This window comes from Phalacrocorax carbo, chromosome 6, assembly GCF_963921805.1.
Source record: "Phalacrocorax carbo chromosome 6, bPhaCar2.1, whole genome shotgun sequence".
Lineage (NCBI taxonomy): Eukaryota > Metazoa > Chordata > Aves > Suliformes > Phalacrocoracidae > Phalacrocorax > Phalacrocorax carbo.
The window spans coordinates 35,051,127-35,062,970 of record NC_087518.1 but is presented as its reverse complement, the minus strand read 5'-3'; the positions used below and the strand labels follow the sequence as shown (position 1 = coordinate 35,062,970).

Genomic DNA, 11,844 nt, shown 5'->3' with positions numbered 1-11,844 from the left:
TCATGACACGCTAATTTACAACAGAGGAAAATCTGGCTAAACGTGTGGTGGAAAGAGTGGTCCTGGACTGCCCGCAAAAAAGATGCAAAGCCTGTCACCCAAAATAAGCGCAGGAGATGGTCTCTGCTGCAGGCAACTGACATTTAGCAGCTCCTTACATCACAAACATCACAAGGAGACCAAGTGAAGAGGAGGTGATGGTGTCCCAAGGGACAGGCAATCCTTTTCCATGAGGGAAGCCTGGATGGCGCAGGGGTGCCCCTCTGAGTGCATTGCCTGGGCTGCAGGTTTCAGTGTGTGCAAAAAGGGATGTTCTCCATTTTCTCCCTTTTAGGCTTCATGCAGCATCCCATGGCTTTAAAGCCAGGAGACAAAGGTGAAAAGAAATGGAAAGCGTGTGTTTTCTCTCCAATTCTTTATGCTGCCCACCTGTCCTGCATCCCTTCCTATTCATTGCTTCTTTACAGAAAAGAGATTTCAGCAGCATTATATGCTGCTAACAAGGGAGGGAACCAGCCCTGTAAACCCCCAACTTGAGGCTGAACAGAGAGGTGAGAGCTTTTACTGACAAAAGACTGCGTAAAGACAAGCACTGCCCACCCAACTCTTAGCTATTGTTGGCTATATCATACATCAAGACATCCACAGCTGAAGCTATGAAAGACATAAACACATCTACTTTCAAAGGTCCTTACTCAAAACTGAACTGGGATGCAATAAATCAGCCCCCACATTCACACACACAAACAAAAAAAAAAAAAAAAGAAAAAAGAAAAGGAAAGAAAGAAAGAAAGAAAGAAAGAAAGGAAGGAAGGGGAAATTCAGATTAGTCACAAAGAAGTTCCCCCGCCTGCTTCTCTGTGTGCATAAAGCAGTCTCCTGAAGGCACTGTCTTCACTTCATCTCTGCTCCTGTTCCAGGAGCACCTAGCTCATCTGCCCCCTGCTCCTCCAGGCTCCTGCTGTGCTCCTGGCCCCTTCCCCAGCTGCTGCTGTCAGTGTTGCTGAGATGGAAGGACAGCCAGATGTAGAGTCAAGAAATCAAGACCGGATGGATCACGAAAGAGAACCTACAGAGGATGAGTGGAAGAGCTGGCAAAGAGGACAGGTTAGGAACACGCTGCACCTCGTGTCTGCAGCTGCTCAGTGGATATTACTGCTTGCCTGCTTGATTTACCTTGGTATAGATTCTCTGCAACCCTCAACGGTAAGAGCTCATGTTCAACCCATTGTCTGCTGGCCTGTAAATCTTTGTATGGGCTTTTTATTTTTTTAAGAAAAGAAAAAAGCATTTAAGTTTATCCCTATTCAAACCACAAGTTTTTAATCCTTTCCTTAATGATTGTCATTCTATTTTTTACATTGCCTGTCCTCAAAACAACATCCAGTATTGCCCAGTGCAGGGTTTGGGGACAGGTTGTCCAGACAGGGGATTTTTCCAAGAATGCTCTTTGCAATGGCTCCTGGGGGAAGGAGGTCTGCTTCCCTCCTGCTCCCTCCCCTGCTTGCAGTGACTCGTGTATTTCCATTTAATTAAACGGGATTGTCTGTGTGGATGTTTGCTTTCAAAAAGTACATGTGGAAGGATCAGAACACAGGTTGCTCATAAACGTCTCCTGAACTTTTAAAATGTACTATATGTGCAGGCAGATGTGCGAGAAAGCAAGCTAGCTTGTGACAGCTCTAGCAAGTTCCCTTAAATATTTCAGTGCTCTCAGCCTGCACATATACTGGCATTTAGGAGTAGTCACCTATATGTGCAGAGGACAGCCTCTCTGTGTGTAGGTACATGAGAGAGAGGAAGACTGATTTGGCCAGAGAGAGTTTCATGTACCTATAACACCACTGCAAACAATATAAATACTAGAGATGCTATACTCTGAATACCTTAGCAAAAATTGCAGCAAACACATTTTCCTCTTTCACATGTTTGCAGGTTGGTGGATCATCAACAATCTTTCACTGCTATTTCAGTGATACAGAATAGCTACTTCTCCTCCCACTTCTTCTCCAGGAGCTATGTACCACTTTAAAGCTTGTTGTGCTTTGCCTTACCAGAGTTCATTCTTTCCTCCCATGTAGGCTTGGCTGAGAAGCCAGCCAGTCATGTAACCACACAAGGGAGGGATGGCCTTGTGCTCTGGGTCCTCTGCTGTTTAATGAAAACTCTCGTGCTCTGCACAAGTTTAACTGACCCGAGTCTCACAGTGGTTATTAAACTGCAGAATGATGACCCTGATAACACTGAAAGATAACACACTTCATTCGGTTCAGTCCTCTTCTCCTTCCACCGCTCTGGGAGAGAGACAATGCACTGGAAGCCAACAGAGAAGGGCAAGGTATCACACTGCTCAAGATGCAGAAAAATCTCCTGGGTCACACCTGGTTGTGACTCCTCATCTCTCAGTATCTCTTTCCTGTAAAAACGTTAACTCAAATCCTCCTCCTCCAGAGGAAGATGGCAGGGGCTGGCATTGCTGCCTGTGAGCCTTACAAACCCAAGAGAGCAGCAGCTGAGGAGGGTACACGGTACATGCCTGGAGTTTCCCTTCCTCAACAGAAACAACTGAAACAGGGTGCTCGAGGAGCAGCGACTGTGGCAGATGAAAAGTCCAGTCCCTGAGAGTTACCAGAGGACCTTTTCAGTTTTAAACACTTGCTACCTGCAGGCTTAGAACAGGTTTCTATTATTTTAAGCAAATAACCATGGTGTCCTGTTTTGACTGCACCGTGCTGTGCAGGAGCGGTCTTGTGGGCTGTACATGGGGGATTTCATTGCGCTGAAATTACAGGGCTCAGTAGGATAACCATGAACCAACTGTATAAATGTCTACAGAAAAGGCAGCAGTCCTAATCTGACTTGACTCTCAGGGCAGTTCAGGGAGATGGACTTAATGGAAGTAGGGCTACAGCAGCATCAGAGCAGCAGGCTGGGAGCGCTGGTCTGTGGGAGCAACAAAAAGGCTGTCCCTGTTCTCAAGAAGAGACTCAAGAAGAGTCTCCTGCTGCTCTCCAGGTCTGGAGAGTGCCACACTAACATTAATAGCAAGATAGTAAGTAGCTGTGTTTTTTCATAGCAAGACCATATTTGATTACTTTCCGTTGTCCTCATGGCTCCTAAAAAGTCCTGGACAGTTCCGTGAAAACACAGGGCAAATAATGTCATGGCACATGCTCAGGAAAGTCAGCATATGCAGCCCAGACTGTGCTTAACATGAAAGGATAGTGATCTGGTTGCCGTCATGATGCGCCTGGAGAGCACGCCTCAGCTGTGATTTCCAAATGTGCAAGTTATAAAAAAAAAAAAGGTAGTGATAGTCTGCTTTCGCATCTGCAAGGCTTGCGAGTTCCCAGCTCTGCTGGAATTACCTCCTTCTGCCACACCAGCTGGGATCAGGCCATGGGCAAGCCACTCACAGGTGTGATCAGGGGTTGTGAAACCCTCCAGTGGCAAATGCATGGGAGGTAAAAGCCTTGAGCAACTGTTGGGAATTCAAAGGCTTCTAACAATCTGTTGCATGACTGTTTTGCCTGAACAGGGCAGGAAAAGGTGCAGGAGGAGTAATTGTGGAGAGGTTTAATGTCAACAAGGAGGTTATGGCCACAGTCCTAATATCTTCTGGTGTGCAGAAGGTACAACCCGCTTATAGTGCACAGTCATCTGCAATCTGTATGACACAGTGAGTCAGGCACATGATCGCAACGGTCCTCTCAATCAGCATGTATTACTATCGTGCCCTGAGATTTGCGCTCTGTGCAGTATAAACCTATTCCTGAAACTTCTGCCACGTGGCATGGCTCTAGACACAATGTCCCAGATAGGAGGAATTCTCATGTTTGGGGGTCCAGAACAGGCCAAAATACTGTGGTAACTTATAAATAATGTGTGTAAATGGTACAGGGAAATCTGAAGCAGTCAGTAAGAAGCACCTCTGTAAGAAGCCCTCCTGCATCCTTTCCTGCACACTGGAAGAAAGCAGAACAAAGAAAGAGGGGTAACTGTTACTAGTTCACAGACGTCCTTACAGTCTTGCAGAAACATTCTCTCCTCAGCAGAATTTACTAGTAGATAATTGAAAAGTGCTTTGAGATCCCGCAATAACTGGCAGATACGTAAAACAAGTAATGTGCAATAGTGACAATGGGGCTGATATTGCTACAATTTCTCAAGTCTGTCACTCAGCCAGTTGGTGTTTAATACACCCTGTCCACCAGTGGCCAAATCGGACGGATTGTGATGGAGGTTATTTGACTTCAGAAGCTCAGCGGTCCTGTACTTAGCTATCATCTTGTTGGGAAACTACCTGGAAATCCCAGCTGTCTGAGCCAAAGAGTGAAATGCTCGTGCACTTAGGTGGCTATTAAAAGAGTAAGCGTAAGACTCAAGCTGCTGAGGCAATGGATAGGATCAGTAATACTGGGGAAGATAGTTCCACCAGAGCCAGTGTGCAATAAAAGCTTGTATTTGGTAGCCAAATCCAGCCTTGCCAGTGGAACAAGCGGCAGAGCATCACTTCTGGCAGCACTAGAGGGTGCCAGAGCAGACCTTTCCCACCACCAGCACCTGGCACCCACCTGACCCTTCAGCACAGGGCAGCCTGGCTCCAACCTCCTTCTCCCGCCACTTGCCTTTACCAGGGTGCAGCACCGAACCTGAAGATTTGCATGTCTGTGCTTGCTCTCCACTCTGTTCCAATACTTTCCCTGTGCTTAGGGTGAAGGGGCTGCTCTGTTCCTGTAATACACAAGGCCACACACATGAAAGTCAGCTCAACACACGTCACCAGCCCATCATCTCCTTTAGTAAACCTATGGCATAGGTAAAGAGAAGAACACAGAGCAGCACGCCTAACCTTTCACTCTTTAATCAGGCAAAATGCTGAATACTTGTGGTTGTGAAGAGACTGCAGTTTTGGGCCTCCTGTGGTTTAGATGAGAGATGGGTTTGAGATGCAAAGTTCAGATTTAAAAATCTAATACAGAAGCTTGGTGTTTTGCATATCTGATCAGTAAGATACACACTTCTGTGTCTGCATTCACTTTTTCTGTTATACTCATAAAATGCAAATCAATTCTAAATGTGTCTTAATGCACTTCCAAGGGAGCCACTGAGAAACAAATCCAGTAACAGCCTATCCAAAGTGCAGGAAAACGTGAAGCTAGACCCACCTCCTAGTGCCCTGCAGAAGGGTGAGACAGCGGGGACATGTCTGGGCCCCAGCTCTGCAAACAGGCACCCCTGGCTGTAAGTCAGATTCAAGGGGGTCATGCAGAAGTGGCTCTGCACCCCAAGGTCCTTCCTTACTGTTTGGTCTGACTCCATTAAGTTCACCAGAATGTTTTTCTAAACAGGACTAACACTACCTGGTGTGCTCTGGATGGTTCAGCACCGGGCTGGAAGTCAGACTGGTTAGGAACCATTCTAAAATCATATTTTATATTAATGATATAAAAGCAAATAAAGAGCATACCCGGCTAACAGCAACCGTGCCAGCTGAGGCTGCCTGCACTGCTTTCAGGGGCGCAGTCCTGGTGGGAAAACGAAAGCAATAGCGGCAGCGGCAAGGGGCCCACCTGGTGCATTAACAATGATTTATCTTCTTTTTTTTCAGTGTCAGAGCGACAAAGTGCCGTGGATCCATATCCGCTACTCAGGTGGGTGGGCGTTGGGGCAGGGGGCGGCTTCCGGGGCCCCGCAGTGCTGCCCCCATACAGCAGCCGCTACCACGCAGCCTGCCCGTGCCACCTTGGAAGGGCTCCCAGCTTGGTTGGAGCACTGCCCCAGTTACCAGACAGCTCCCAGCTCCCCAGGATGTTTTCCGCGGGGGGCTGCTGGGATACCAGTACCCCCAGAAAGCTCCCCCTGAAGCTGGCAGCAGCTCATGGCTTCCCTAGGTTGCAACCCCCCAGAACCCCTGTGCCCCTGGAGGGCTCCTCCTGGTATCCAGGAGAGCTCCTGGCTCTGCCCCACACCAACCCATGGTCCCCAGGGACAACTGTGGCAGCTGGTGGCCTCTACAATGCCGGAGGCTGTTAAGCGCTTGGTGTCACAGCAACGGCTATTTCTTTTCTGTGATTCTGTAGTTTTAATGGAGGAAGGTGCCAGGAGAGCTGTCTGGGGGGAGAAGAGCCAAATCTGACCCAGTGCTGCAAGGTGCTAAAACCAAACAAAAGGGGTTTCCCAGAGAGGAATTAAAAACCTGAAAATCTGTGTGGATTTCTGCAATTCTTACCTACCTACTAAAACAAGATTTCAGTCTGCAAAAGAACAAGAAAAGTATTTTTAAGAATTTACTGAGTTCACATGGTGTGTTCTTGGGGTATTTCTGAAACAAGTCAATGATTTCCTGATTTATGAAAAATGTAAATGATTTCCTGGGGAAGAGTGAGTGAGCATACACACAGTAGCAGAAATAGCAGTGCTCTCGGTGTTGACTACATTGGATGTTTTGTTCAATGACATACGTCAACGACAGAAGCAAACACTAAAATTTTAAAATCTTACTAAAAATATCATTGACAGTTTTCTTTTCAGTTACTGTTGTAAGGTAGCAATGAGTCTAACCTAATAGAAACCCATGTTTCTAGAGCAAAAGCTTGAAAAATTTGGCCTCAGCTCAGAAGGGCTGTGTTGTCTGCCAGGAGACTTTCTGGTGACATCCCAGGGGTTTCAGCTGGTGTGCAAAAACCCAAGAGCACAGTAAGGAAATATTTCCAGTATAGCTATGGGAACTGCTATTGCTCATTCAAAGAGAAAACTTTCATTCTAAGTTCTGGTTTAATTTCTCCTGAGACTGCTCTGTATTAATTTTTTTCTTTTGTTTCTGTCTCTAAACTACTTTTTTATCCTGTCTTCTGTTAAAAACAAACAAACAAACAAACCCAAAGACAAGGATTTATGTTACCAGCATCTCCAGAGAAAGCACTTTTTCTCTTCCTTTCAGCTCTGAACATTTTTTCGTCTTCTTATTCACTGTCTTTATTTCCTGTTCTTTTCAGGAGCCTGTGCTTCCTAAACTTACATGTCTGTATTTTAAGTAAGACATACAGTAAATAAGTAGTACATAAATAGAAAGTTGGAGGAATGACCAATATAAACTGGAGTTGTAGTCCAAACAGCACAGCTTGCTCAGGAGTGGAAACTTGAAAATTTCCACTGTAGACAATGCCTGTCTAGAGTAGATGATATTCTAGCTCTGGTCTGCCCTATTCTCTAGTTCACTCTCTTCTTTTCCAGTATTTTTCCACCACTTCTGCAGTCAGTCCGTACAAAACAACCCATTTCCAAGAAGACATTAGTCATCATGGGATCGTCTTTTCTTTCTTCCATTGCAGGTGAAAGTACCGAAGGAGTAGCCGTGAATCTCACTGATGAAGGAGGCTCTATTCAGATCAGAAATGGTTCCATCATGATCACCTGTGATGGCCTCTACCTGGTGTCCTTGAAGGGTCGTATCATTTTCCTTGACCTGAAGGAGGAGGACTCGCTGAAGCTGACACTGCAGAAGACAGAAAACAAGACGAGCCAGGCCTTCTGGGAGCAAACTGTCCAGAACAGCGGTGATGCAGTAAATCTCACCACAGTGATCTACTTGTTTGCTCAAGAAAACATCACCCTGTGGACCAGCTCCAATGCCACCATCTCAGATTTGTCACTTAGCCTTATATTACTAAGTCCCTTCATTTACTCGCTGTAGAAGATGATGTATGAAACGTAACATGTAAAGTACAGCCTTTCCTACCAATCCATTTGCATGTGGGAGGCTTGTTCTCACAGGCTGTACTTGTACAGGCAGACTGCTCTAGCCTTGGGGCTGTGGAGTGCAGATAAATCACAGTGCAAACGGGCTTTATATAGTGCATGCCATGTTCATCTCTTTGGAGATCTGTGCAGCTGTTTTGCTACCTAAGATGGATCTTTATAACACTGGAGAAAGGGATGCATGGAGCCCTTGAGAAGAACAGAAACGAAAGCCAAAGGAAGTCACCTAAGCTTAGCTCATATTCAGAGAAACCCTTGGTTTCTCTATTTACTTGACAGTATCTATATATAGTACAAATGCGCTCTATATTTGCTAAAATAAAGGTATGGTAAATCAGAAAGATACCTCAAGTGTCTTGAAGCCATTTGGAGAAGGAGGAGAACAGATCTGCTCAACAGCCCTTTGCCTGGCAAGGCGGGAGACAGGCAAGAGGCAGCAAGGGACTTCCTTTGCAGTGATCCAGATAAATGCTCTCTGAGAGGTAAAGGCCACGAAAGGAAGCTGGTATTTTGAAATGAGCTAACAGGACTGCACTGGACAGCAGAAACACAGGTTCTGCAGAGACTATGAGGTTTTTAGGAGCAGCTTTTAAGAGTGGAGGCCCACTGGCTGTTCCAGCTATCTGCAGATTACTGAAGCCTAGGCCAAGGGAATATCTGGTGGGACATTTACATCTTGACACCAGGTCTCAGAGGTGTAAGTTGAAGGAGAATCTCCTTTGAGCACACACACAGAGACTGGCTTGACCCAAAAACAATCCAGGCACATAAAAATTTGGAAAAACATTAAGACTCTGGATTTGGTGGGTTCTTTCTAATACACCAAGTGAAACCTGCAGGTCTGTGCAACCTTTCCTCTGGGAGGACTCAGATGGTTCCTGTGAGCCTCGCAGTAGACCTTGCCATACAGCTATGCACCGCAGAGAGATTCACAGGCACGAGCTCCATGATGTGCCTGTGCACCCATGCACACCCTGCCTGGCTCCCGCTGAAGTCAGACAGCTCTCAGCAATCACGGGCTGCGCATCCCTCTTCTCATTACAGCTTCTCACTGCTGAGGACAAGTCCTGCCCTGCCCATGCTTCAAGAAACGTGACATGAGAACAGCCAGTGACTGTTGTATTTTTGGTTGAAGTGGGGCAGATTTCAAGGGCAAGTTGACTACTTGGCTCCCAATGAACTCCAGCAACATTCCAGCATCTCACTGCTGGCTGTACACTCCAAAGTCTTTTGTTAAAAGTATTTATGTATTTATACTATAGGCATAAGAATGTTACTTCAGATTTCTTAGAAACAGTGGGAAGGGTTTGAACTTGAGGTTGTCAGCACTAAGCTCCTCTTTGCAGATGCTCCTAATGCACTGGAGTATTCCTGCTATGCAGGCACTGTGTTACCACCTGCCTTGGCTCCTTGGCTGATCTGCTCCTGGCTGAGCATCCTGCAGGCTCAGGTGCCAAAGGCAGCTAAGGAAATCTTCCAGGCCTTGGTGAGCTTTTCCATATGCTTTATGCTACTGTTGGCAGGTTTTATGAACTTCACTACCTGGGGCCAGGCTGCAGCCCCAGGGGAAATCTCTGTGGCTGAAGCATTTATTCATACAGTGCCAAGAAGCAGCTTTTTCTCATCTCAGGACTGAGAAGCTGTGGGCTGACTTGTACCTGCAGGATGCCCCTTCTCCGCTGCAAGGGCCATTTTGGGCTTTAACCTCTGGCCACTCTGCGCACCACCAGGACCAAAGGCAGCTGCACCGTGTCCCCAGGCTGGGGATTGTCATGCTCCCTGGCTGAAGTGAGAATGTGTTTCCCTTCCTAAAAGCTAATAAAACTTTCCTTTGTGACCTTCAGGCTTGCAGTGTCCCTTGGGAGTGGGGAGACTGGTGAATTATACATTCACTGTGTTTGAGCAGACATTTTCACTGGTATAAAACCTATATGAAATTTTCACATCCTTTTTTTTTTTTTTTTACAGTTCAGCTTCAGTTTCAGCTCTCCCCAGGGGCATGCAGGGCTGGTGCTTCCCAACATGGGCTAACACAGACAGGGCAGGCCATGTCAGTGGTTTGGACAGGGGTGCACAGGACAGCAAGAAAGATTAAATCTAAACAACACAAATGGATTTGTGTATTGGAAGGGTGCGCCCTTTCTTCTTGTTTAGAGCAGGAGAGGGCATTTCACACTCTGATTCCTCTGCACTTTCAGGCTGAACTAGACTGGCCTACATATATGCATGTACATGCATTTGTCTTGCAATAAAGGTTGAAACAATTCAATTCCTGAGATTAATTACTTGAGAGACTGACTGTCCTCATCAGTAGATTTCTATACCATCAGCTTGTGTTTGTATCTGGCAACCTCTTCTTCCACCAGGTGCATACGTCTTTGGTACGAGAAACATTAATTTCTGTTACTGGGATTGTTAAGGCCTTGTAGAAACTCATAGATGGTGCTAAAGTCACATCTTACAACTCTTTCGACCAGGTCAGTACACTGAGGTTTTAGGTCACCCCTCAAGGCTCATTACAGCTGGAGGTGTTGAAGTACAAGGGCTGGACAAGGCAGTTTCTGGAGACAATCCCTAACTCTGAAGCGACAGCACATTCCCCTTCCTGTGCTTACCACCACTGAAATGGGACCTTGTGGTTTCTCCCTCACAAGGCTTTTCATGAGACCCATTTCACAGAATAGAGTCATCAACGGGGGATTACTGGCTCCTCCATGACTGTACAATAAGTTCCACGGCTGCTGTGTCTTGTGTTTAACACACACTACTGCATAAACTACAGAGGCAGTCACAGTGTATTCCTTCCATTCTCTCTCCCCTTTCCTACCTCCCCACTCATGTAAAGCAAGGGACAGAGTTACAAAACTGATGTAAGAGTCACGATCACCCCTGGGGAAGGAGTTGGCCTCACTGCACCCATCAGAGCCATGGGGCCCTTGCTCTCCAGCTGAGAAGAAGCTACTGAAGGTGTTACAGAGCAGAATGGGGTGGGAGCTCCTTCTCTTTACACAGCTACAAGAACCCACGATGGGAAGCATTTAATTTAAACTCTATTCATGTCCCTTCAAAAGTCATCTTCTTTTCTACCACAAATGGTTACCAATAATGGTGAACAATGAGCCTGTGGTTTTTAGACAGCAGTTACATTTCATCAGCTGCATGAGTCACAGCTATTGCCTGTCTGTTCCACCAGCGAGAGAGAACAAGAAAGCTGGAGTGTGCTTGGCAAAGTGCAATCAACCCCACTGCTGTAAAGCTAGCACTGTCCAGCTCAGACAGCAGAAAGGACAGGAATTTAGCTTCCATATTCAAGTATCAATATGGCAAAACATAATATGAAATCTAACAGTCTCTTGCAATAACTGGTTAGGAAGGTTTGACTTATTAGACTTTTCTCAGCAACGTCCATAACTTCAGCCAGTAGAGTTATTCTCTGAGCTGACAGCTGGTTGTTTTCTGAGGGATCTGGGCCAGCCCCAGGAATGCTTGCTTCCAGCTGTCTGGTAGTCCGCCAAGTAAAGCATATCAAGTAGCGCTCACTGAGGACTGGGAGAAGGGGAGTTGGTACCAGGCCACAAGGAGACATGGCAAGACAGCTGCAGAAGGAGTTATCATTTGCCATTTGCAGCCTTGTATGCCCTAAGGCCACGGAGGATCGGAGAGCTTAGTAACTCAGTTCTCTAAGCTGATGAGGAAGGCTGCAAAGGGCTAGCAATCTGGGTAAGCGGAGTCGAGGCTGAAGACCTCGCTCCCCATTAAGGTGCCAAGCAGTGAGCTCACTTTCTGGCAGCCGCTCAGCATCCCAAGGCAAAACATACCCTGGCAGCACCCCACATGCTGTGTCAGCAGGGGCTCGCTGGGCTCACTGCAACACAGAGCCCGAGGACTAGAAAACCCACAGGCCAAGGCAGGAGGAGGCAGTTGGGGTAGCTGACCTGTCCCAGGGGAGCTGAGCACAGGGAAGGACACTAGGCAGGAAGCCCAGGCAAGGACAGGGAAGGAATGCTAAGGAGAGACACGATGCTGGTAGCAGGTCCATGGATTGTGCTTAGGACTTTGGGACCATGGGGTAGGACAGATGGA

At 46.7% G+C, this 11,844-nt stretch overlaps 1 protein-coding gene across 1 annotated transcript; it reads left to right on the top strand.

Annotated features, from left to right (window-relative positions):
- The first annotated feature begins 458 nt into the window (after positions 1-458).
- Positions 459-10,002, top strand: TNFSF4 (TNF superfamily member 4). The gene is made up of 3 exons (XM_064455737.1): positions 459-1,206; positions 5,612-5,654; positions 7,335-10,002. The coding sequence occupies exons 1-3, from the start codon at positions 1,009-1,011 to the stop codon at positions 7,694-7,696; spliced, it is 603 nt and encodes a 200-aa protein (XP_064311807.1). The 5' UTR covers positions 459-1,008; the 3' UTR covers positions 7,697-10,002.
- Positions 10,003-11,844: the final 1,842 nt, after the last annotated feature.